This window comes from Carcharhinus amblyrhynchos, chromosome 28, assembly GCF_965287045.1.
Source record: "Carcharhinus amblyrhynchos chromosome 28, sCarAmb.v2.hapA, whole genome shotgun sequence".
Taxonomy (NCBI): Eukaryota; Metazoa; Chordata; class Chondrichthyes; order Carcharhiniformes; family Carcharhinidae; genus Carcharhinus; species Carcharhinus amblyrhynchos.
Window position 1 is genome coordinate 13,832,873 of NC_137351.1, and position 27,714 is coordinate 13,860,586.

Sequence of the window (27,714 nt, forward strand, 5' to 3'; positions counted from 1 at the left end):
TGTCCCTCCGCTGCACTGTACCCCCCTCACTCTTTCCCGCTGCACTGTACCCCCCTCACTCTTCCCCGCTGCACTGTACCCCCCTCACTCTTCCCCGCTGCACTGTACCCCCCTCACTCTTCTGTACCCCCCTCACTCTTCCCCGCTGCACTGTACCCCCCTCACTCTTCCCCGCTGCACCGTACCCCCCTCACTCTTCCCCGCTGCACCGTACCCCCCTCACTCTTCCCCGCTGCACCGTACCCCCCTCACTCTTCCCCGCTGCACCGTACCCCCCTCACTCTTCCCCGCTGCACCGTACCCCCCTCACTCTTCCCCGCTGCACCGTACCCCCCTCACTCTTCCCCGCTGCACCGTACCCCCCTCACTCTTCCCCGCTGCACCGTACCCCCCTCACTCTTCTCCGCTGCACCGTACCCCCCTCAGTCTTCCCCGCTGCACTGTACCCCCCTCACTCTTCCCCACTGAACCGTACCCCCCTCACTCTTCCCCGCTGCACTGTACCCCCCTCACTCTTCCCCACTGAACCGTACCCCCCTCACTCTTCCCCGCTGCACCGTACCCCCCTCAGTCTTCCCCGCTGCACTGTACCCCCCTCACTCTTCCCCGCTGCACCGTACCCCCCTCAGTCTTCCCCACTGCACCGTACCCCCCTCACTCTTCCCCGCTGCACCGTACCCCCATCACTCTTCCCCGCTGCACCGTACCCCCCTCACTCTTCCCCGCTGCACCGTACCCCCCTCACTCTTCCCCGCTGCACCGTACCCCCCTCACTCTTCCCCACTGCACCGTACCCCCCTCACTCTTCCCCGCTGCACTGTACCCCCCTCAATGCCCCCACTGCACTGTTCCCCTTACTGCATTGTTCCATCCTGTTGCACTCTTCCTCCCCCCCACCCCCGGACTGCACTGTTCCCTTTGCTGCACTATTCACCCCTGCTGCATTGTACCCCTCCTCCACTGCACCATACCCCCGCCCTGCACCATACCCCCGCCCTGCACCATACCCCTGCCCTGCACCGTACCCCCGCCCTGCACCGTACCCCCACCCTGCACCGTACCCCCACCCTGCACCGTACCCCCGCCCTGCACCGTACCCCCGCCCTGCACCGTACCCCCTCCTGCTTTACCATACCTCCCCTTCCCCCTGCTGCACCATATTCCCTCTCTGCTGCATCGTACCCACCTCCCCCCCCCTGCACTGCACCATCCCCTGTACACCCGAGCTCACCATCCCATTCAAACACACGTCCTATAGACTTAGTCAGTATTCCCTTGAATATAGAAGGTTCGGGGGAATTTAATGAAATGTCTAAAACGATTAAAGGATTTAATATGAGGTGGGAGTGTCTGGAACAACTGAAGATCACAGTAAAATGTGAGCTGGGCCCCTCAGCGCTGATATCAGGAACCATTCACTCACTCAGCAGCTGCTGGGAGTGTGGAACTCCCTCCTCCAGAAAGCGGTTGTGGCTGGGAGGGGGCAGTTACACATTTATAAAGTGAGATCGATAAGGGTAACAAGGGTTCGGGAACCAAGTGGACGGAATGGGTCCAGGGGATTAAAGAATCTGCCTCTAACGCGCTCCACCTCATCCTCCTTGAGTGTATTGTCCCATTTCACGGATAACCCCGAGTGAATCTGTGCTGGCTGGCCGCGCACCTTAAGCCTTGGAGATTGTATCTGTCTCTGACAAAGCATTGTGTATCTTGGAAGCTTCCACCAAGGTTAATTAGCTGTTAGCTCTGGTACCTTTATCTCTTCACCATTCCCCCAGGAGCTCTTATAATTCACCCAGCAAACTACTTATTGGTTTCTTTGGCTGTTATGTTTTATCCTTATTATGAAGTCAGGCCCTCCGGTTTTCCGATTTGTACCTTTCTTAGTTGCTAATCATTTCATTGAGTTTCAGAAGACAATAGTTTCTCTTTCCCCCCTCCTGCTCCAGGCTTGCAGAGGTTAACTCTACAGATGCCGGAAGCCTTCCAGAACCTCATTAATTTAAGCAGCTGGACTTCCTCTTCAAGTCCTCATTGTCCATTTGATTGAGGGAGGTGGGGAAGGGGGTAAGCCCCTGGCCCTGACCCCAGCCAGCACCCTGACCCCGCCCCTGACCCTGATCCCGCCCCTGACCCTGACCCCGCCCCTGATCCCGCCCCTGGCCCTGACCCCAGCCAGCACCCTGACCCCGCCCCTGACCCTGACCCCGCCCCTGATCCCGCCCCTGGCCCTGACCCCAGCCAGCACCCTGATCCCGCCCCTGAGCTTGCCCCTGATCCTGGCCCTTCCCCTGACTCTGTGCCCACCCCTGCCCTGACCCCGCCCTGATCCCACCCCTGACCCTGACCCCGATCCTGGCCCCTCCCCTGACTCCAAGCCCACCCCAACCTCGACCCCGTCCTTGACCCCATCCCTGACCTTGCCCCTGATCCTGACCCCTCCTCTGACTCCGTCCCCACCCCGACCTCAACCCTGCCCTGACCCCATCCCTGAGCTTGCCCCAGATCCTGCCCTGGCCCCCGGCCCTCGGTCCCTGGCCCCCGGCCCTCGGTCCCTGGCCCCCGGCCCTCGGTCCCTGGTCCCCGGCCCTGGCCCACATCCGTGTTAGCAATGAGGAGCTAAGGGCTGGATTGGTTGTTTCCTAATTAATTCAGGAACATTGCCATCACTCTTCTTGCTGCTGCCATCACGCGGCAAAGTTCATGAGGAGGATTACTGAGCAGGCCTGTACAGCACAGGTACAGGCCGTTCAGCCTTTCAAGCCCGTGCTGATCATGATGCCCTAACTAAATTTTAAAAAACCTTCTGCCCTTACTCGGACCATATCCCTCTATTCCCTCCCTATTCATATACCCATTGCTAATGTGCCTGCTTCCACCACCTCCTCTGACAACACATTCCAGGCAGCCAGCACTCTCTGCGTGAAAAACTCCCCCCCCCCGTACATCTCCCTTAAACTTTCTCCCTCTTACCTTGAACCTGTGCCCCCTTGGAACTGACCCTGGGAGAAAGCCTCTGACTATCCACCCTGTCTATGACTCTCATCATTTTGTAGACCTCGATCAAGCCTCCCCTCAGCCTCTGTCTTTCCAGTGAAGAAATGGTGGCATAATGGTAATGCCTTCGCCTAATATTCCAGAGACACAGGCTGGGGGCACAGGTTCAAATCCCAGCATGGCAGCTGGTGTCATTCAAGTTCAATTAATTTGCCTTTCTGAATAAGGGTTGTGACAAGTGGAATTGCTCAGGGATCAGTGCTGGGACCTTTGCTGTTTGTAATATATATAAATGATTTGGAGGAAAATGTAATTGGATTGATTAGTAAGTTTGCAGACAACACAAAAGTTGGTGGATTTGCAGATAGCAATGAGACCATCAGAGGATACAGCAGGATATAGATCAGTTGGAAGCTTGGGCAGAGAGATGGCAGATGGAGTTTTATCCAGACAAATGTGAAGTATTGCATTTTGGAAGGACTAACACAGAAAGGAAATATACAGTAAGAGTATTGATAGGCAAAGAGATCTGATGTATTGGTACACAGGTCATTGAAAGTGGTAACATAGGTGAAGAAAGTAGTCAAGAAGGCATTCTGCATGCTTGTCTTCATCAGCTGAGGCATTGAGTTTAAAAATTGACAAGTTATGTTGCAGCTTTATAGAACCACACTTGGAATATAGTGTTCAATTCTGGTCGCCACACTACCAGAAGGATGTGGAGGCTTTGGAGAAGGTACAGAAAAGATTTACCAGGATGTTGCCTGGTATGGAGGGCATTAGCTGTGAGGAGAATTTGGAGAAACTTGGTTTGTTCTCACTGGAACGACGGAGGTTGAGGGGAGACCTGATAGAAGTCTACAAGATTATGAGGGGCATGGACAGAGTGGATAGTCAGAAGCTTTTTCCCAGGGTGGAAGAGTCAATTACTAGTGGGCATAGGTTTAGGTGCGAGGGGCAAGGTTTAAAGGAGATGTACGAGGCAAGTTTTAATCAGAGGGTGATGGATGCCTGGAACTCGCTGCCGGGGGAGGTAGTGGAAGCAGATACAATAAAGAGTTTTAAGGGGCGTCTGGACAAATACACGAATAGGATGGGAGTAGAGGGATATGGTCCCTGTTAAAGTGATGAATGGGGTGCAGTTACCCTTTTCAATCGTGATCCAGAGATTCCTGACCTTTCAATGTGAGGAAGACAACTGAATCACTGAATGTTATTTAACTTTTCATTCTCACTAATTGGACATTTTAATCATGACTTGCCTGTCTTATACTCTAGCTTTATTCCTTTTAGTCTCCGCTTGGCTTGATAACGTTGCAAGTGCGAGGGGGGATGGGGTTAGCCTCTTGGCTTCTCCGTTGTAGTCCAGTGAACAGCACTGGACTACTCGGGTCTGTGCCAGAGTTACTATCCTCCCCCACTTTGCCTACTCCATCCTGGGGCAGCACGGTGGCACAGTGGTTCACACTTCCGCCTCACAGCGCCAGGGACCTGGGTTCAATTCCTGCTTCAAACCACTGTGGAGTTTGCACATTCTCCCCGTGTTTGTGTGCGTTTCCTCCGGGTGCTCTGGTTTCCTCAGGTGTGCAGGTTAGGTGGATTGGCCATGCTAAATTGCCCCTTAGGCTCCTGGGATGTGTAGATTAGAGGGAATAGAGCCTGGATTGTTGTTGGTGCAGTCTTGGTGGGCCAAACAGTCTCCTTCTGCACTGTAGAGATTCAATGATAACTTTTATCTAACTCTGACTGTGCGGAGAAAACTCAAACCTGTCTCAGTCCCTCCGATGAACTAATTCACTCACATTGTGCAAATTTACAATGGATCAATCTCCTTCCCAGTGACTTGCGTTGAATTTCTGATCCAACCTTTTAAATAAACATTTAGAATCAAATCCTCATCCTTCAGACTTAAACTATTCCCAAAATATTTTTACAAAACACTCTGTGCAGTGTCAACTTCTGCCAAAACTAATTATAGCTCCTTAAAAAAGGCTCTTGGTATGATGATTTGCCACATGGTTACAAATCAAGAGCCCAGATAATAATTGCATGGATGTAGCTAGGGGAAAGATCAGAACCGTGACTGGTCATATCCCCAGTTATGCAGATCCTGACCCAAGAGGAGCGTTTCCCAGGGGATTAATTATCTGTCTGTTTGGATTTATATCTGACCAAGCATTGGCTCACTTGCTGCGTTCTGGAATTGCTGTTCAAAGCATCCTCCTCTACAAAGCCTTACTTTGTAACAATCCCCCCCCACCAAGTCAATTTTAGTCATCTTCTCACTGCCTACCATTCCCAAAACGAGGACATTATATTGTTAATCACCGATTACATTTCAGCTGGAGAGTAGTGTTTGGGGAAGGATACTGAGGGGCGGAGAGGGTGCAGAGTTTTACTAGCGAGGCAGTAATAGAATCTACGGCACGAAGACAGGCCCTTCAGCCCAAAATGACCCATCTAAGCTGGTTTGGTTCATATCCCTCTGAACCTTTCCTATCCCTATATCTGTCCAAATACCTTTTAAATGTTGTCAATGTCCCTGCCTCAACCACGTCCTCCAGCAGCTCATTCCACATACATACCACCCTCTTGTAAAGAAAAGTTGCTCCTCAGGTTTCCATTAATTCTTTCCCCCCTTAAACCTATATCCTCTAGTTCTCGATTCCCCAACCCTGGGAAAAAGACTGAGTGCATTCACCCTATCCATGCCTCTCCTGATCTTATACACGATCATCCCTCAGTCTCCTACGCTCCAAAGAAAAAAGTCCTGGCAAGATCCTTGTAAATCTCCACTGCACTCTCTCCAGTTTAATAACATCTTTCCGACAGCAAGGCGACCAAAACTGAACACAACATTGGACTTTAGTTATGTGGACAGACTGGAGAAGCCGGGATTGTTCTCCTTAAAGCAGAGAAGGTGAAGAAGTGACTTAAAACATGGCGAATGAATGACTGAATCAGGCAATTATAGATGGGTAATACATGCTGGCCCAACCAAAGATGCCCGCATCCCATGAAAGAATTTGAAAAAAACACATCTTTATAATGCCTTTCTGTCACACTTTTATGCTTCGAAATCCACTCACCGGCCCAAACTGCAGAATTTTATAATGTTCTGCAGAATCGATTAGATTAAAGAATCCGACCTTTGGGAGCCTGCCAAGGCCTGATTGGCACAGGAAGGACCATTGAAAAGCTGGCTACTGAGGTACCACCTTGGGAGAAATTTGAGCTTATGCAAGGCCACCCCAGATGCAAAATTGGGCACCCTGGAGAAGAAAATTCTTAGATCACAGGAGTTCATCAGGATTAGACAGAAAATCAGAATCCAGGTTAATGAGTTTTTATACTTAGAAATCATAGACACCCTACAGTGCAGAAGGAGGCCATTCAGCCCATCATGTCTGCACCAATAACAATCCCACCCAGTCCCTATCCCCGAAATCTGACATATTTACCCTGCTAATCCCACTAACCCATTCATCCTGGGACACTAAGGGGCAATTTAGCATGGCCAATCTACTTAACCAGCACGTCTTTCAGACTGTGAGAGGAAACCAGAGCACCCGGCAGAAACCCATGCAGACACAGAGCGAACTCCACACAGATAGTCACCCAAGCTAGGAATTGAACCCAAGTCCCTGGAGCTGTGAGACAGCTATGCTAATGACTGGGCCACCATGCGACTCAATTTTTGTAACCCAACCTATTTACCCTGCTAATCCTCCTGACGCTAAGTGTCAATTTAGCATGGCCAATCAACCTAACCTGCACATCTTTCAGACTGTGGGAGGAAACCAGAGCACCCAGAGGAAATGCACGCAGATACATAGAACATAGAACATTACAGCGCAGAACAGGCGCTTCGGCCCACGATGTTGCGCCGACCAGTTACAAAAACAATGACCCACTAGCCTATACCAATCCCTTTTCGTCCATAAACCTATCCAGAGATCTCTTAAACGCCCCCAAACTAGACGCATTTACAACGGGGAGAATGTGCAAACTCCACACAGACTGTGACCTGAATTGAACCCAAGTCCCTGGCACTGTGAGGCAGCAGTGTTAACTGCTGTGCCACCATGCCACTTTGGTGAAATTGCTAATGAAATTACCCTAACACAAGGCATTGATGAATCCTTAGCCAGCCTTGAGCAATTAAAAGCCTTTGATAAGTATTTTAATCTTCAAGTTGTAGAGTATGCAGAGCTCCAAATGAGGAATAGAACAACCTCAAGAAAGCAACAAAGGGGTAAAAGACAATACCAAGCAAACCACATATGGGGGGGCTGATCATGTCAGCATATTGAAGTCCACAAATTGAAGGTTTATTTGGTAGCACGAGCTTTCAGAGCGCTGCCCCTTCATCAGGTGAGTGTCTTGGCAGGGAGATGAGGCGATGAAGAATCACAGCAGTTGATGGAATGCAGAATTAACAACGAAAATGATGAAATTATTGAATTCTGATCCAATCTGAGGAACATGAAAGGTGAGGTGTATGGTGTGGAAAGGACTTTAAAAATAGAGAAGGAGAATTTTAAGAAATAGATTGAGGAGCTAACAGATGAATTGAATGACTCTAGGGAGCATTCAGTGACCCTTGGAGGAAGGAACTGAACGCCCAGCGGAAGCTGTGAAGCTAGTGTAAGGATTCCATGGATAACTCTGAAAAAAGATGACTGAACCCACCAGAGTGGTTGCTGAGCTGAATGAAAAGAGTCATGAGCTTGAAAAAGATTTGGAAAACAAGTGGATTTAAAAAAAATTAGGGTAAAATTCTGAAACATGAGGAAATGAAGGTTCTGTTTTTGAAACGATTACTTCCAGCAAGATCGTGGCCAACTCCAAGGAAAAGCCAAGGTCCACTCTCTGGATGAACGGAGTGAACATTCCCTCTGGTGTTTCTTCAGAAGGAACTCTTCAAATGCAGACAATAAAAATATAACAAATCATACTCCAACTTATAAATCAAAGAGATTTCATTACTCCAAGCTTGGGGCCTCACCCTGGGCCAATCCAAGCTTCTCCACACTTCCCAACAGGTTCTTATTTATAATGAGTCACATCATTCTGTAATTAGTTCCATGGTTTATTGGGTCAGCTGAAGCTCATTACCGTTGGTCAAATTACATCCAAAACAAAGTTGTCACCGGTTACATTCTAACATCTGGAATGAATAGAACAAGCCTATAATATCCAAACAAAACAGGCAGGTTGTCAATAAGGAGATGTTCAACTCCGAGGAACACAGATTCGAATCAGATGAGTCAATCAAGTGCCTGAAACACAGAATAGAATGAAATCAACTCTGGACTAAGAAAAGCTTGTGCAAAATAACCACGCCAACCATTCCTGAAAACGTGGCAAGAATAAGATTTGGAATAGTGGTGAAGCCTCCAGACTACCTGAAGAAATATTGTATTTAAATATGTTTTAGGTAAAGACTGGGGTGTTCAGCATAGAAAGGATTAATGTGGGAATGGGGAACAGTATGATGTAGGGAGTCACATGGTAATGGGCTGAGTACAATGGAAGTCAACCAGAAATTAGATTGGAGACAATACTTACTCAGGGTTATTTCCTGGCGATAGTTATGTGGTACTGATAAACACTAATGTTCAACCAAAAGCCTCCAGATTATTTCCTGGCGATAGTTATGTGGTACTGATAAACACTAATGTTCAACCAAAAGCCTCCAGATTATGTGTGAGGCACAGAACAAAGCCTTTCAGCATAATATGCGACATTAAACATTTATACTTGCAGGGCAATGGGGAAAAAGCAGGAGAGTAGAACTAATTGGGTTGACTTTCAAAGAAATGGTACAGGCATGATGGGCCAAATGGCCTCATTTTGTGCTGTATATCTTTAATACACCAGTACGCTGCACTATAAACCTGATTCAAATCCTTGCCACTCCTGACATGGCGCTTATGATCTGTAATGTTTTGCAAATCCTTTGGACTCCCTGTTGACAGATTATTGATTACCTCCTGCAGTGCTCCAGGAACTGTGGCGGTGGGGTGAAGGTTCGAGATGTCCAGTGCATTGACACCAGGGACAGACGACACCTGCGACCTTTTCACTGCCAGTCCGTCCTCATCAAGCCCCCAACAAGCCTCGCCTGCAATTCCAAGCAATGTATGGACTGGTACATGTCTGCATGGGGAGAGGTAAGTCAACGGCAGAAAGGAAGACGGTAACATTTCTATTGCATATTTCACTGCCACCAGATAATCCAAAGCACAGTACAGGCAATAAAGTACTTATTTAGCCAATTTTTTAATGTTGGAAATATGGCAGCCAATTTGCACACAGCAAGGTCCCATGGTCAGTAAAATGACAATCATCAGACAATATATTTTGGTTACATTGGTAAGGTGGGAGGATGGGGGTTCCAGTTCAGAAGTTGTCATGATCTAATGGAATGATAGAACAGGTTGAAAGGCTGAATGGCCTTCTCCTATTCCTACTTCCCAGGAGGTACAGGCAAAAACTAAGTCTTACAATTTGAAACCAAAATGGCAGCACCCGAGGGTTATATTGAGATGAAATACGATCGATTCTTCTGAGGTCAGAGATAAGGTTCAGGCTTGAGGGCTGCTTTCTTTATCTGGCTATTTGCTTTGCTATTTCTTATGTGTTTCTTGAGATAGTTTTGCTCTTATCGGTTTACATAGTGCTCCAAAGCCTGTGATGGAGGAGTGCAAGAAAGGTTGGTCATGTGCCCAGAACATGGACGCTGTGATGAAATGTTACGACTGAACAGCACGAGGATGTGTAATGTCCACCCCTGTACCAAATGGATGAAAGGCTCGTGGGGACGGGTAAGTTCAGGAACTCACGTGGGTTGAAAGGAATTGAACTTACTGATGTTAATACTGACACACCCCTTGGGGCAGCCCCGTTAATTATTTTTCTGCATTTGTGGGACATGGGCGTCGCTGGCTGGCCAGCATTTATTGCCCATCCCTAGTTGCCCGAGGGCAGTTAAGGGTCAACCACATTGCTTGGCTTTGGTGTCACATGCAGGCCAGACCAGGTAAGGACAGCAGATTTCCTTCCCTAGAGGACATTAGTGAACCAGATAGGTTTTTCTGACAATTGACAATGGTTTCATGGTCATCAGTAGATTCTTAATTCCATATATTTTTTATTCAAATTCCACCGTGTGCCGTGGCAGGAATTGAACCTGGATCCCAGAACATTAACTGAGTTCCTGGATTAATAGTATAGCAATAATACCACTAGGCCACTCCTAATATTGACACATCCCCTGGGAACCTCTACTCTCTCCCCCTATAAATACTGACACACTTCCTGGGAGCCCCTGTAAATAGTGACACACTTCCTGGGAGCCCCTGTAAATACTGACACACTTCCTGGGAGCCCCTGTAAATACTGACATACTTCCTGGGAGCCCCTGTAAATACTGACACACTTCCTGGGACCCCCTGTAAATACTGACACACTTCCCGGGAGTCCCTGTAAATACTGACACACTTCCTGGGAGTCCCTGTAAATACTGACACACTTCCTGGGAGTCCCTGTAAATACTGACACACTTCCTGGGAGCCCCTGTAAATACTGACACACTTCCTGGGAGGGCTTTTCTTTGTCTCGTTAATGAAAGGGAGTCTAAATTGGCCTTTACCCTCTGATGTTGCTGTCTTACAACAGTGCACCGTCCGTTGTGGGGGAGGAATACAGCGACGTCTGGTAAAGTGCGTAAACACAGTGACAGGCCAGACAGAGGAGGACAGCAGTCGATGTGACCACGAGCCCTGGCCTGAGAACACACAGAAATGTAACCTGCAGGAGTGTGACACCAGCGAGCAGAGTGAGTCTTTCTGTAAAGGCAAAGGAATGTACATTTATATAGCACCTTGCACAACCTTGGGACCTCCCAGAGAAGTAATTTTGGAATGTTGTCAGTGTTGCTAAGTTGGAAAGCCGAATGGCCTCCTTCTGCACTCTCGGGATTCCAGGAATCTCAGCAAACTTCACAAGGAAAGAAGGTACAGAAACTGCCTCCACCCTAGTTGGGGGAAGATGTTTCATCATTCCTGTCAGCAGTTTGTTCATAATTATTTACTCTTTATTCTAATTTTCCAATATAAGTATTATAGATAAACAGCTAATCATAGATCCAAGGAGTAAGACTCCATTATATTGCTAATTAGTTATGGAGAGGAGAGGGAGAGCCAAACTAAACAGATTTTTAAAAATTATTTTCAAGCATGCTGTTGTAAGTTTCCCAGATCTTTGGCTGGTCCAATTTTATAAGTAACTTATGGTAAACTCTCTTTATGATGATCTCAGAAGGTTAGATCGTTCCACATTCATACCCAAGGAGGAATGTTCGCAACCTCATTCACACACACACAAACACAGGTACAGCGTGTGTATTCAGCTCGAGTATACAAAACAGGCGGGTAGGAAAGGATCCATCAAGCCAGCCAACACCTGCAGCATGGGTTACTGCCTATACAGAGTTTGCACGTTCTCCCCGTGTCTGCAAGGGTTTCCTCTGGGTGCTCCGGTTTCCTCCCACAGTCCAAACAGTTAGGTGGATTGGCCAGGCAAAATTGACCCTAGTTTAAGGGGGATTAGCAGGGTAAATATGTGAGGTTACGGGAATAGGGTGGGATTGTTGTCAGCGCAGGACTGATGGGCCAAATGGCCTCCTTCTGTACTGTAGATTCCATCTTGAAGGCTGTAGCATTGTGACCAAACAGTTCCCAGGATCCCCCTCCTCCATAGGGCCAATTAGGGACCCAATTAGGCATTTATTTTGGTTTACTTGTGTTACTTCATTGCCCCGACTTCCCCTTTAATAACCACTTTAAAAATCATTTACAGCTATTCAAAGATTCTTACTCTAAATTTAAACCTGGAAAGGACTTATCAGAACTTGTACCACGTGAATCCAATTCACTCGGTTTCCATCTCAATTTGGCATAGTCTCCTGCCTCCTCACGTGCCCTTTACTGACAATGCTGTTTGAAAGGCCTGTCTTTGTTAACACACTGTTTGATTTGATTTGATTTGATTTATTATTGTCACATGTATTAGTATACAGTGAAAAGTATTGTTCCTTGCTCGCTATACAGACAAAGCATACCGTTCATAGAGCAGGAAAGGAGCGAGTGCAGAATGTAGTGTCACAGTCATAGCCAGGGTGTAGAGAAAGATCAAATTAGTATGGAGTAGATCCATTCAAAAGTTTGATGGCAGCAGGGAAGAAGCTGTTCTTGAGTCAGTTGCTATGTGACCTCAGACTTTTGTATCTTTTCCCGATGGAAGAAGGTGGAAGGGAGTATGTACGCAGTGCGTGGGATCCTTAATTATGTTGGCTGCTTTTCCAAGGCAGTGGGAAATATAGATGGAGTCAATGGATTGGAGGCTAGTTTGTGTGATGGATTGGGCGACATTCATCACCTTTTGTAGTTCCTTGCGGTCTTGGGCAGAGCAGGAGCCATACCAAGCTGTGATACAACCAGAAAGAATGCTTTCTATGGTGCACCTTTAAAAGTTGTACAGTTGAGTTGATACCTAGTTTAGCTTCCTGCTACATTAATTAACATCATTTCAACCAGTTACTTTTAGGCAATAACAGACAACTGCTACTTCAGACAGTTCTCTACTAACAAGCTAGCTTCATTTACTTATGTCAGTTCTTTATTCTTACTCTGAAGTTAAACCTGAGAAGGACTTATGAGAATTTACCACGTGAACGTAATTCACTCTTTACAACATAGTCACCTATATCCTCGCATGCCCCTTCCCTGTGATTCTGTGACATGCTATCTATAAAGATATTGACCTTCCATCTGATGTAATCTCTGCCTGAGCCAGGAGTTGGTCCAGCTCCCTCTGGAAGGCAGATTCAGCACCCAGCACTCCAGCTGGTAACACATTGCAGAGACTCACTGCCCTCTGGGAAAGCACAAACTACCAATATCCTGTTCCTACTCTGGATTCCAGAGTTCTAACAGTGTCAGTAAGAGATCGCATCTGCCACGTGTGCACAGATTTTAATTGGTAGCAAATTTAATTTAAAGTCATTTCAAGAATTGGCCGTTCGGACCGTGAAGTTAGCGGGATGTCATTAATGTAGGCAAGTTCATCAGTTTGTTAGTGTGTGGCTTTGCTCTGACACTGTACAGAGCTATTTACACATTGACCGATAAATATTACAGGCAGTTCCACACACAGACTTCCCTTGGTATTTCTTAGTCCAGAGGGTCAGAATTGTCAAGACATTGTTCAGTAAATAATTATTTAAATAGGAATTAAATAAACAAGCTGTTGTCCATCCCATAAAAGATCCGTATCCAACCCCAGGAAATACTCTAGGTTATGCCCTGTCAGGAATAAATCATGATGTGGGTATGCCGGCGTTGGACTGGCGTAAACACAGTAAAAAGTCTGACAACACTAGGTTTTAGTCCAACCAATTTATTTGATAATACTCACAAGCTTCTGACGAAGAGGGAAACCTCGAAAGCTTGTGAGTATTATCAAATAAATCGGTTGGACTAAAACCTGGTGTTGTCAGACATTTTACTAGGAATAAATCAGACTGTGGAACATCTGTGAAAAGAATTAAATGTGAGCAGTCCACGAGCAGTCAGGAGGTTAGACCTGTCAGCACACAAACCGGGTAACTGACTGCAAAAGAGGCAATCAAATAACCCGAGTGTGGTCGTCTGACTCTCCTGTTCCTACGCTGCAGACAAATGGTTTCAATTTACTCACGATGGAGCAACAAGGAACAACAGAAGACAACTACAGGTCAGTGTGACAGGTCAACAAACTCGGTACGTCCAGAATGAAGCAATACAGCTGCAGCCTTGGAATGATAGCAGCAAGAGGCCAGGGTAGAATGCTGGAGGTGCAGGAGCTCAGTATTACTGGACCTCTTGCTATATCAAACAATTTGTATTTCTGCAGAGCAGAGAATCAGCGAGGAGACTTAGTAGAGGCCTTAAAATTCACAGAATTGAGTAAATAAAAGAGAAATTGAAACGAGATTGGCAAAAGAAGAAAATGTAACAAGGAGAAAAGCTTCATTATGCCCCAAGGAACAACCCTTTAGAACCAGGATAAGGAGAAATTTCTTCAACCAGAGGGTGGTGAATCTTCGCCACCGAAGGCTGTGGAGGTCAGGCCATTGAGTGTCTTTAAGACAGAGATAGATAGGATCTTGATTGGTAAGGGGATCACAGGTTACGGGGATGAGAAACACATCAGCCATGATTGAATGGCAGAGCAGATTCAATGGGCTGAATGGCCTAATTCTACTCCTATATCTTACAGTCTTATGCAGTTAGGATTTTGAATGCACTGCCAATAGGATGATGAACGCCAATTGATTAGTCACGTACAAAATGGAATTGGATAAATACTTGAAAATTGCTGGGTACAGGGTAAGTGCGGGGTTGTGGGGCTAATTGGGTTGCTCTTTAAAAAGACCAATGCAGATTTGATGGGCTGAATGGCCTCCTCCTGTGCTGCACTGTTCTGATGTAGGGCCTTTCTAAACCTTGGGCTATGATTTACTATCGAAGTGTAGGCTTTGTTATAGGGATGCACAGCGAGCTCCCACAAACAGCAGTGGGATAATATATTCTCAGCAACCTTCCATCTCTTGATGTAATGGTTTACAGCTTGGTGGTCATCTCTGTACAGCATCACCAGGTGAAGCTTGGAAGCCGAAATGGGAGTCTCTGCAGAAGCACGCTGTGGAGGTGCTGGATTCACTGGCCTCATCTGTCCAGCTGTAAAGCTCTGCGTTTATCTGGTTGAGAAAATGTAGCGGGCGATGAAAAGCAGACACGATTCAAGTTATTTAAGCTGGAGGCTGATTGTCTCAGACCCCGTATTGCAGAGAGGAATCACATATCCACATGGATTTTACAATCCTGTCTGCACACTATATTGGAGAATAACAAAACCCACTCTACATTACAGAGAAAAGCAGTCCCTGCCTGTATTATCGAGTGTAACAAATGGAATCATGTTACAAAAAATTTAGTTTTTTTTATTAGTGTCACACAAGTAGGCTTATATTAACACTGCAATGAAGTTACTGTGAAAATCCCCTAGTCATTACACGCCATTTGGGTACATGGAAAGAGAATTTAGCACGGGCAATGCAGCTAACCAGCACATCTTTTGGACTGTGGGAGGAAACCTCAGCACACATGAGGAGAACATGCAGACTTGGCACAGACAGTAAACCAAACCGGGAATTGAACCCAGGACCCTGGTGCTGTGAGGCAACTGTGCTAACCACTGTGCCACCTGTAAAATGAGATATGGGAATGAACTTCTAAGAGAAAAGCTGAAAAGTGGATGATTCCTTAACCCTGGCTGCTAAAGCTCACTCTCCACACTGTTCAGTCCATCTACTCCACATCCCTCACACCCTGCACACCCCTCACAATCCTCACACTCCTCATACATTCCACAGTCCTCATACACTCCACACTCCTCATACACTCCACACCCCTCACACCCCACACACCCCTCACTCTGCACACATCAGACTCAATGACCAGGCTCCAGATCTCAGGAAAGTACGGAGTTTGTGATGCCTGATTGTAAAATATTCAGTAACCATCTGAGGACTGAACGCACCCCTCAACCCATCAAAGTGACGGGGCCATTGGGCTGAGTTACTGCTTGGATGGATTGAGAAGGAGTCGCCTCAAGTGGCTGTTTGATTAGAGCCAACCTGCAGTTTGAAGTGTCTGTGGATAATGTGATAGGAAAGACCAAGCAAACTCTTTATCATCTCTCCAGTGCTCCCTATCTTAAAGCAGCTTAGCGGAGAGAGGCCAAACTTGTCCTTCTCAGTGTCACAAACAGGTTGACAATGGACAGATGAAAACCCAAGGGTCATGACCTTACTAAATAAGGGATTTGAGTTGAAACCTTGGATTTTCTGAGCTGCATCTTTGTTTTTTAATATAGTTTGGGATGTGGGCATTGCTGGCAAGGCCAGCATTTGTCCCCCATCCCTAATTGCCCTTGAACTGAATGCCTCATTAGGCTATTTTAAAGGGTGTTTAAGAATCAACCACGTTGCTGCAGGTCTGGAGTCACGTGTAGGCCAGACTGTGTAAGGACAGCAGATTTCCTTCCCTAAAGGGGCATTAATGAACCAAATCATAGAATCGCTACACTGCAGAAGGAGGCCATTCAGCCCATTGGGTCTGCACTGATTCTCCATGACCATAACCAGGCCCTTTCCCCCACCCTATCCCCATATCCCCACATATTTACCGTGGCTAATCAATCTAACCAACACATCTTTGGACAGTAAGGAGCAACTTAGCATGGATAATCCACCGAACCTGCATGTATTTGGAGTGTGGGAGGAAACCAGAGCACCTGGAGGAAACCCACGTGGACACAGGTAGCACGTGCAAACTCCACACAATTACCCAAAGCCAGAATCCCTGGTGCTGAAAGGCAGCAGTGCTAACTACTGTGGGTTATCACAGTCATGGTTTTGCCGAGACTATATTCCCGATTTTATTCATTGAATTTAAATTCCACCAGCTGTCGTGGGTGGGATTTGAACCCATGTCCCCAGAGCAGTAGCCTGGGACTCTGGTTACTAGTTCAACGACATTACCACTACTCCACTGTCTGTGCTAATAAAAACAAATATAAATTTTGCATTGCTCTAGCACCTGTCATAAGATATTCCAAAGCGCTTTCCAGCCAATAAAGTACTTTTGAAGTGTAGTCACCGTTGTAAAGTAGGAAACATGGCAGCTGATGTGTTCACAGCAAAATCTCACAAACAGCAGTGTGATAACAATCCAATCATCTGTTTTCGTGACGTCAACTGAGGGATAAATATTGTCCAGAATTAGGAAAGGGGGAGGGAGGAGGGAAAGAAAGCCATCGAGACATGAAGGGTCATCGAGACTTGAAATGTTCGCTCTATTCTCTCCCCACAGATGTTCAGACCTACTGAGACTTTCCAGTACTCTCTGTTTTTGTTGTGTGAGAGAAAGCTTTGCCCTTCTTCAGAACTCAGATAAGACCTCCCATGGGGGTTGGAGGGACCTCTGTTTGACACTGAGACATCTTTGAAAGAGTAATGTCCAATTTCAATTCTTCAGGAAAGATTGGAATGATTTTGGTCGCAAGGATGCAACTTGCTGTTCAAGTTTAAAAGAGCAAAGATTGAGGACAGCTAAGTAACTACATTACAATTTCAGTTGTTGCTGAAAATATGCATTATATAAGCCTAAACTCTCTGGAATTCAGAAGAATGAGGGGAGATCAAATTGAGGTATACAAGATGATAAAAGATAAGGTAGATGTGGAGCGGATGCTTCCTCTTGTGGGATATTCTAGGACGAGAGGTCATAGCCTAAGGATAACAGTTAGCAAATTTAAGACAGAGTTGAGCAGAAATTACTTCTCCCAAAGGGTTGTGAATCTGTGGAATTCGCTACCCCAACTTGCAGTGGACGCTGGGACAGTGAATAAATTTAAGAAGGAGTTAGACAGATTTTTAATTGGTAATGGGTTGATGGGTTATGGGGAGAAGGCAGGAAAATGAGGACAACGAGCGTATCAGCCATGATCATAGAACCCTATAGCGCAGAAAGAGGCCCTTCAGCCCATCGAGTCTGCACCAACCGCAACCCCACCCAGGCCCTACCCCCATATCCCTACATATTTTACCCACTAATCCCTCTAACCTATGCATCTCAGGACAATGAGGGGCAATTTTAGCATGACCAATTAACCTAACCCTCACATCTTTGGACTGTGGGAGGAAACCGGAGCACCTGGAGGAAACCCACACAGACACAAGGAGAATGTGCAAACTGCACAGACAGTGACCCAAGCCAGGAATCGAACCCAGGTCCCAGGAGCTGTGAAGCAGCAGTGCTAACCCACTGAGCTACCATGCCGCTCTTGATGGGCCGAATGGCCTAATTCTGCTCCTATATCTTTTGAACTTTTGAACTTGTGTTGAGTAAATATAGAGCAATGAATGTAATTGATTAAGGAGCAGGAGTTGACCATTCAGCCCCTTGAGCCCCTGCTGTCATCCAACAATCATGGCTGATCTGATTATAGCTTTAACTTCACATTCCTGCCAGCGCTCCATAACCCTCAAATCCCTTTCAGATCCAAATTCTGTCTGTCTCAGTCTGCAGTATATTCACTGGCCTGCTCACTCTCGCGTTGCAAATCCTATAGACCCTCCAAGGGAAGAAATTCGCCACCATACGCCAACAGAAATGGATAGATTTCTGTTTCAGCGACGGTCGAAAGATAGGCTTGTGCTAGAAGGTTGGAACTGAGCCTTAAATAAGAGTATTGTGAGTGGTGCTAATCCATTCCTCGTGTCCTGTAAAAGCTCCCTGGCTTTCTCCTGCTGCCAACACTCTGCAAACATGATGCTATCGGAAGTGGAATGAGATAAACAAGGCAATCTCCCTTCAGAAAGAATCCTGCATAAAAAGATAGACGGTTCACTTGTGGCTGCGGGGGCAATGCACAGATTTTCATGTTTTCATTTCGAGCTTTGGAAGGATAAGGGTGAATGAGCCTTTGGGCCATTAGCTACCTGTGCCATTTGTTGTCCTTAATGCAGCTAATTATCAGGAACTATTTACACACCACACTGCATTGTCCCAGAAAGACAGCTCCCAGCACTTTCAGTAAAGCTTTAATTGGCAAGAAAATTACCCAAAATGATGTTTGGCCATGGATTTGGCCAGCTGTTGTATAATTTGAGATGATTTAGTAACTTATTGTGTGGCAAACAAGCCATGTAATAGATTGACTGATTTACCAAAAGGAGCTGTAACTGAAAGATTTCTCGTCATGTGTGGTTTAACTCTGTTTATTGATAAAGTAACATTTTCTTGCACGTCCTTTGGCAGCAATCAGAAGGGAGAGCAGAATTCTTCTGAGTTTTTTGCTGTTTTCTGCTGTCCCAGCCCATCTGCTGCTGAAACCTTCATTATTGCTTTTATTATCACTAAATTCAGTTTCTGCAGGCCAGTCTCCTACCTTCATCTTGAGCTCATCCAAACCTCTACTGCCCTAACTCTCCCCATCACCCCAGTGCTCACTGACCAAAACCTAAACTCGCTCTTTGATCTTTAGATCCATCGCCGTGTTTTCAAATCTCTCATCACCTCGCCCCTCCCTATCTCTATAACCTCCTCCAGTTCTGAACCCTCCGAGTAAGCTGGGCTTCTCGAATTCTGGCCTTTTGGATATCCCCTGATTTTAACCACCCCACCATTGGCTGCAGTACCTCCAGTTTCCTGATCTCTAAGCTCAGGAATTCATCGATTCAGAGAATTCCTGGAGTGCAGCAAGAAGCCATTTGGCCCATTATGTCTGCACAGACTCTCTGATAGAGCATCTTTACAGGCCCTCACCTCTGTAACCCCACATATGTACCCTGCAAATCCTCCTAACCTATGCATCTTTGGACAGTAAGGGGCAATTTAACATGGCCAATCCACCTACCCTGCGCATCTTTGCACTGTGGGAGGAAATCGGAGCAGCCGGAAGAAACCCATGCAGATACGGGGAGAACATGCAAACTCCACGCAGTCACCAGAAGCCGGAATTGAACCTAAGTCCCTGGCGCTGTGAGGCAGCAGTGCTAACCACTGTGCCACCCCTCACTCATCTCTTTGCCTCTATCTTGATTTCCATCGTAAAGGTGATCCTTGAAATCTACCTCTTTGACAATGTTGTTAGGCAGCAGCGGACTGCAGCTTCCTGGCAGATGTTTGGAACACTTCTGTAAAGTGCCTTGGGACGTTGTACTCTGTAAACAGACTACATTGTTGTTTAAATCGGATCTGTTAAAGGAAGGAAGATGTGAGATAATGAAGTGTCTCATTGGTGATGAGATTAAACGTTGAAATCTAATGTTTTAAAAGCAATGTCACACTTCAGAGAGCTGTGCATGTGATTTGATCTAAATTGGATCAATTTGATTCTGAAATGGTAACAGTTACACACACACAGCTACTGCACCTCTCCAATCAGATCATAGAACTCCTACAACACAGAAGGAGGCCATTCTGCCCATCAGATCTGTCCCAACCACAATCCCACCCAGGCCTCATCCCCACAATCCCATTTACTCTGCTAATCTCCCTGAGACTGGGGTCAATTCATCATGGCCAATCCACTAACCTGCACATCTTTGGACTGAGGGAGGAAAACCAGAGCACCTGGAGGAAACCCATGCAGATACAGGGAGAATGTGCAAACCACACAGACAGGGACCCGAGGCTGGCATTGAACTTGGGACCCTGGTGCTGTGAGGCAGCGATGCTAGCCACTGTGCCACCATGCCACACTGTGACTCAAAAGTGTAACATTTGAATGTTTGTATGTAATGAAATTTGGCTAATTATTGAACAGTACAGTACTCAGTAACAGTATAGTAATTGGGAGATCTTTGAGAAATGGTCAAGGGCTTGTTAGTCCAAACCAATCTTCAAATGTTCTATATGTGAATATATATTATCTTTCAAAGTGAGTACAATACGAGGAAGCACATAACTTAAAAAAGGCCATTTGGCCCCTCAAGCCCACTGTGTCTCCAGATCATGTTCGAAGCAATGGGATTGGGTCAGGAGCTTGTCTTACACTTTAAATTACACAAAATATATAGAGGCAGCTGATTTGGCCCAACCAGTCCCTGTTAGTCTTTATTCTCCAGCCTCCCATCTTTCCCCCTTACACCCTATCAACATAACTCTCTATTCCATTCTCTCTCGTGTGTAAGTAACTCCCCTTAAATACACCTATAGTATTCCCCTCAACTATGTAACGTGACAGCACATTTTACATTTTTACTGCTCTCTGGGTAAAGAAGTTTTGTCTGAATTCCCTATTTGATTTCTTGGGGACTATCATATGTTGATGGCCTCCAGCTTTGCTCTGCCCAAAAGTGGAAACATTCTCTCTTAAAGGTCTCAATTTTAATGTGTAAGTGAGGCTTAGTTACAAACTTACCCTCTGTCCTATCAAAACCTCCCATTATTTGAAAGACCTCTATTAGCTTGCCCTGTGCCTTATTATGCCCTATGTGGCACGGTGGTACAGTGGTTCGCACTGCTGCTTCACAGTGCCAGGGATCTGGGTTCAATTCCCGGCTTGGTTGCACTTTCTCCCCATATCTGCGCGGGTTTCTCCGGGTGCTCCGGTTTCCTCCCACAGTCTAAAAGACGTGCAGTTTAGGTGCATTGACCCGAACAGGTGCCAGATTGTGGTGACTAGGGCAATTTTATAGCAACTGCATTGCAGTGTTAATGTAAGCCTTACTTGTGACTAATAAATTCGGATTGTGGGAGGAAACCGGAGCACCCAGAGGAAACTCATGCAGGCACGGGGACAACACGCAGACTCCACACAGACAGTGACCCGAGCCGGGAATCGAACCCAGGTGCTGTGAGGCAGCAGTGCAAATCACTGTGCCACGCAATGGAAGTGAGTGAAAGCATTCAATTGCGAGGTTAAATATATCTGATGTCCGGCCAGTATTTTCATGATGGTGGCAGAGAAGGAACTAATTGCTTCTGATGTCTGAGACTGTGGAGGTACATCGGAGTTTAATCCACTCACTGCTGGCTGTCTGAGTGGTCCAGGAGCCTTTTGCAACAAGAATGTAAAGAAGAGTGAGATACTGTGAGAACAGGGATCACACTGTGTCATCTGAAGCCTTAACAACAAGATCATTCCAATAGAGCTCACTCGGGTAAACTGGAGATGGGGGGGGGGGGCGCGGTTGCAGGGAAGGGGAGTGGAATATCTTAAATTGCCTTAAACTTAATTGAGTTAGAAGCTGTGTGTTGGAAGGAAAGTTGGGGAATGGCCAATGCAAGTTATTGGAAAATGGCTTTAGTTTTAGCTTTCTTGTTTTATTATTTGGCTGCTGTGACCTTTCCAACACAGATGACATTGTTTATTTATGGTAATCAGCAGTAGGAGAGAAAGCAAAAATAAGCGGGCCTTGTACTCTGAGGCCATGCCAGCCAGCGCGGACAGGTCCTGGAAACGTTACCAGGAGGTGATTACCCCACATTGTGGGTGAGGACCCCTCTCAGGCACGTTGGCAGCTGTTTCATCTGCTGATGTTTGAAGTCTTTCCAATTTGAGGCCTTTCCAATTTGACCAATGCTTTCAATTACCCAGCAGACCCTTCCCTCCCTCCCTCCCTCCCTCCCTCCCACTCTCCCGAGTCTCCCCTCCTCCACTGGAGTTGCCATCCCCCCAGGTCTGTCCCGGAGGCACCAATAACTAAAGATTAATCCGAGTTACTGTGCAGGCAAAAAGTCTCCGGGAAGAATCGTAACGGCATCAAATTGAAATTATACGCAGTATTTCCAGTTTCTGTTCAGACTTTTCTTCGTTATAACAGATACTGACAATGAGGGGATAAAAGGGTCTTTGACTGGCTGAAGCAGAATGTCATGTGACCAAGCCTCCAGGAATAGGGCCACACTGAGTTGGCAACCCCCTTCCTCTCTGCCAAAATATCTGCTCCCCTCTGCTGGAATGATCGAGTTTATATATTTTAAATAAGCGCCAAAAACTAAGTGAAAGAATTGACCCCAAATACAGGAATGAAATGACTGGTCTGGCAGCAAAATGATATTATTTTATTCTGATGGAGATGTTTGAGACTCAGTGGGAATAGCAGGAAATCAGTGAGGTTCGCAACACAGAAAGAGGCCACTCAGACAGCAGTCATCAATTTTCCAGCCCCGCTCGCCCCAAAAGCGGACAATCCCGCCTAACATCAACAGACTTTGCATGGTCCACTCCCACATCCCCTCCCATGCCTGCTATAAGTCCCGTGACGGATGGGATGGGAAAATTATCCCCATGATTCTGTTCGCCCTTTCAGGTTTTTTTTTGTTTTATGGGAAGTGGGCAACCCCGGCTGGCTCAGCATTTAGTGCCCATCCCTAATTGCCTTTGAGCAGGTGGTGGCGAGTTGCCTTCTTCAACTGCTACAGTCCATATGCTGTAGGTACACCCACATTGCTAATAGGGAGGGAGTTCCAGGATTTTGACCCAGTACCAGTGAAGGGACGGTTTACATATTTCCAAATCAGGATGTTGTGTGACTTGGGGAAGTACCTGCAAGGAGTGGCGTTCCCATGCATCCGCTGCCCTTGTCCTTCTAGGCAGTAGAGGTTGCAGATTTGGAAGGTGGCGTCTTGGTGAGCTGCTGCAGGGCATTATAGGTGGTACACAAGGCTGCCACTGTGCATCAGTGGCTAAGGGAATGAATATTGAAGAAGATGGATGGGTTACCTATCAAGCAAGCTGCTTTGTCCTGGATGATGTTGAGATTTTTGAGTGTTGGAGTTGCACCCATCCAGGCAAGTGGAGATTATTCCATCACACTCCTGACTGCTGCCTTGTAAATGGTGGACAGGTTTTGGGAAGTCAGGATGTGACTTCCTCTGCACAGAATTCCCAGCCTCTGACCTGCTCTTCCACCAATGATTCTTCTATGGCTTGTCCAGTTCTGTTTCTGGTCAATCATCCAGCCAAGCCACTCTTGTTGTGGCTTGAGTGGTATTGAAGCCCCCAGCCAGAGGACATTCTGTGTCCTTGTCACTCTCAGTGCTTCCTCCAAGTGGTGTTCAACATGGAGAAGTACTGATTCATCAAATGAAGGAGGGTAATAAGTGGTAACCAGCAGGAGGTTTCCTTGTCCGTGTTTGACATGATGCCATGAGCCTTCTTGGGGTCCTGAGTCAATGTTGAGGATTCCCAGGGTGACTCCCTCCTGACTGTATACCACTGTGCCACCCCCTATGCTGGGTCTGTCCTGCTGATGGGACAGACCTAGGGGTGGTGGTGTCTGGGACATTATGATACCATGAGTATGACTGTGTCAGCTTTGACTAAGGCTATGAGACGGCTCTCCCAATTTTTGCACAAGCCCCCAGTCCTTTTTAGTCAATATTTCCCAATCGATCACTATTTAGATAATACTCAACCATTCTGTTTCTCCACCCAAAGTAGGTAACTTCATACTTATCCACATTATACTGCATCGGCCACTCATTCAACCTGTCTAAATCACCTTGAAAACTCTTAACATCCTTCTCACCACTCACATTTCCAACAAGTTTTGTGTCACCAGCAAACTTGGAAATATTACATTTGGTTCCCTTATCCAAATCATTGATGTATATTGTGAATAACTGGGGCCCAAGCACTGATCCCTGTGGCACTCCTCCAGTCACTGCCTGCTAGTTCAAAAAATATCCATTTATTCTTACTCTCTAGTTTCCTGTCTGCTAACCAGTGCTCAATCCATGCCAATATATCACCCCCAATCTTATATGCTCTAATTTTGCACACTAACCTCTTATGTGGGACTTTATCAATAGTTTTCTGAAAATCCAAATACACCACATCCACTCTTAAAAATCATAGCAATCCTACAGTACAGAAAGAGGCCATTCAGCCCATCATGTCTGCACCGCCCACAGTCCCACCCAGTCCCTACTCCCACATCCCTATATATTTTACCCACTAGTCCCTCTAACCTACACATCTCAGGATACTAAGGGGCAATTTTATTAGCATGGCCAATCAACCTAACCTGCACACCTTTGGACCGTGGGAGGAAACCAGAGTACCCGGAGGAAACACACACAGACACGAGGAGAATGTGCAAACTCCACACAGACAGTGACCCGAGCCGGGAATCGAACCCACATCCCTGAAGCTGTGAAGCAGCAGTGCTAACCACTGCGCTACCGTGCCGCCCTTAACTATTCTACTAGTTACTTTCTCAAAAAACTCCAGTGAGTTTATCAAATACAATTTCCCTTTCATAAATCTATGTTAATTTTGCCTGTTCCTGCTGATATTTTCTGAGTGTTCTGTTATCATATCCTTTATAATAAACTCTACTATTTTCCCTACCACTGATGTTAGGCTAACCGGTCTGTAATTTCCTGTTTCCTCCTTCCTTTTTTAAATAGTGGTGTTATGTTTGCCACCTTCCAATCCGCCAGGACTGTTCCGGAATCTACAAAATTTTGCAAGATGACAAACAATTCATCCACTATTTCCACGGCCATTTCCTTTAGTACCCTGGGATGTAAGTTATCAGGTCCTGGGAATGTATCAGCTTTCAGTCCTATTAATCTCTCCAACATATTTTTCTAGTAATACTAATTTCTTTCAATTCCTCCTTCTCACTAATCCCCGGTTCCTTAGCACTTCTGGGAAGTTACTTTTGTCTTTCTCCATGAAGGCAGAACTACTGTACTTGTTTAATTGTTCTGCCACTCCCTTGTTCTCTATTATAAATTTTCCTGTTTTGGATCGTAAGGGACCTACATTTGTCTTCACTAATCTTGTTCTTTTAATGTATTTATGTAGCTTTTAACAGTCCATTTTTATTTTACTTACAAGTTTACTCTTGTATTCTGTTTTTCCCCTCTTGGTCAATCTCTGAGTCTTCCTTTGCGGAATTCTGAACTGCTCCCAATCCTCACATTTGCTACTTTTTCGAGCAACTTTATATGATTCCCCTTTGGATCTAATACTATCCCGAATACTTTTTGTCAGCAGTGTTTGGGCCACTTATCCTAAAGTGTTTTTGCGCCAGAATGTGAGGAACGTTTACAGCTGCTGCAGATGGCAGAAGTGGGCAGGGGAAAATAAAAAATAAAATCCTACTGCTTATTACACTTTAAACATGCAACAAAAATATGCAAAGGGAGGAGAGAAGGCCCATGAAGTTTGCAAAACCCTCCCTGCTCTTGTGGAATTTATTTTGAATGACAGAAAACAAGTTGGATGAAACTGGCCCTCCCCCTCCTCCCCGTCGCCCCAGTAACAGTTCACAGCAAGCTTCAGATCCGCTTTGTCTTCAGATTATTGAAGCTGTCAGAAAGGTTTGTAAATGCAGAGAGGAATTCCACTTTCCCTGCCACATGAGCCGGCGTTAGATTTCCCTGTGGGATTCCTTTTAAGCGTGAAGATTATCCAGGCGTCACTTGGCTCTCCATCTCACTGCCCCCAAACCCCCGACTCCCGAGACGCTCTGGGTTCATAAAGCAGAAAACAGTTGTACTTTGAATTTGAATTGTTAAATCAGCCTGGGATCTGTTAATGCAATCTCACAGCAGTCTAGAGCAGCACAGAAGTCAAGACTGAAATGTACACTTAAAAGCAACGGACAGAAGTATTATTACGTCATTCCATATTTCCCGTTTCTTTTCCTGAAGTGTGCAGTTGTGCTGGGGTTTCCGCCAATTCTCCAACCCCATTGGACGTGAGCCAAAAGAATAGTGGCAGAGCACAAAGAAAAGGAGATATGTTCTCCCTCTGTCCGACCTCAAAAAACTTAACTCTAATGTCTCAAACAAGTTCTTGTTTGTGTCGTCTTGAGCAGAGACACCTGGGCCAGGATTTGGTGTTTTGGGGCAGGATCCAAGAGTTAGAGTCAGATGGGAGTCCCAGCCCCACATTGTGCAAGGAGCAGTCACACAGCAGGGATTTCCCCTGAATTGGCCAATTAGTGTCCAGGGGGCATACTTACCATCCAGTTAAGGACAGTGGGCGGGCAAGCTCTGGAAGCTAGAAAGCAATAGGAGACCCTGCAGTACAGAAGGAGCTTCAGCCTGACATTGTTGGTCAGAGAGTGAGAGGGCACCTCCACCTTGAGGCACCCTCTCCGCAACTTTAACATTTTGTCGTGAAATATGGTCGCAGATGTTGGAGCATCATTTTGGAAGGGAAGCCCCTCCACAGGGCAACCTGTGGCTGTGTCAGTCACCACATAGCTGGAGAGGGTCTCAGAGACCACCTGCTTCCAGTGAGTTATCCAACTATGGGAGCCATCGTCTGGATTTTCACCCAAACCTATTCATGACCCATTCCAATGAGGGTCACTGGTTAAGTGGTTCCCCAAACCACACCCACCCACACCCAGAGTTTGCACATTCAGAAGGTGTTTTGCATAATTGCCATGACCTGGAATGAGGTTAAGTAAATGTCGGGAGACACATCCCACTCCAGTGAGCTATCCATTCTTCCTATCTGTTTGTGCTGTGGGTTAAACTAACCAAACTGTCTATTGTGGTAATAGGAGAAACATCTGGACCCCACACTTGGCCATTTTCACATTAACTACTTCATACAGTGCGGAGAAATTTATGGAGTCAAATTCCATTGCAGATCTTGAGATCCCGTGTGAGATTACATGGACAACAAATTAATACTGAGAGGTTATGTAAATTTGTGACCTTTTGTGCAAAGGTCATTGTGGTTCAACCGCAGAAGTGAAAGCCTTTGACTTTGGTTAACTCCAGACATTCTTCCAAGGTCACCACTCTCCTCTCCAGATGACCTTAAATGGGAATGTAAAAGGGATGGTGTCTTACTGCATCTGTACAAATCCCTGGTTAGACCACATCTGGAGCTCTTTGTATTGTTCCTGGACATCAAGCCTTAGAAAGGATTTCTTAGAAAGGATTTCAAAGGGTGTAGAGCAGATTTACCAGAAGGGTTCCAAGGCGCCAAGGGTTAAATTCTGAAGCGGGATTAAGTAATCCAGTTCCCAGAATGTAGATGGTTGCGGTGAGACTTGATTGAAGGTTTTAGAATTTTGAGGTAAATTATAGATTAGCTCAAGAAGAACTTTCTCCATTG

General features: G+C 46.2%; 1 protein-coding gene across 1 annotated transcript in view; it reads left to right on the forward strand.

The window, feature by feature from the left end:
• The window catches only part of LOC145359437 (A disintegrin and metalloproteinase with thrombospondin motifs 7-like), a 200,857-nt gene that overhangs the window by 152,626 nt on the left and 20,517 nt on the right, over positions 1–27,714 (forward strand). Inside the window, exons 22-24 of the mRNA XM_080213985.1 lie at positions 9,000–9,173; positions 9,681–9,827; positions 10,681–10,840. Coding sequence (XP_080070111.1) covers positions 9,000–9,173; positions 9,681–9,827; positions 10,681–10,840 — 481 coding nt within the window. The remainder of the gene's footprint in view (positions 1–8,999; positions 9,174–9,680; positions 9,828–10,680; positions 10,841–27,714) is intronic.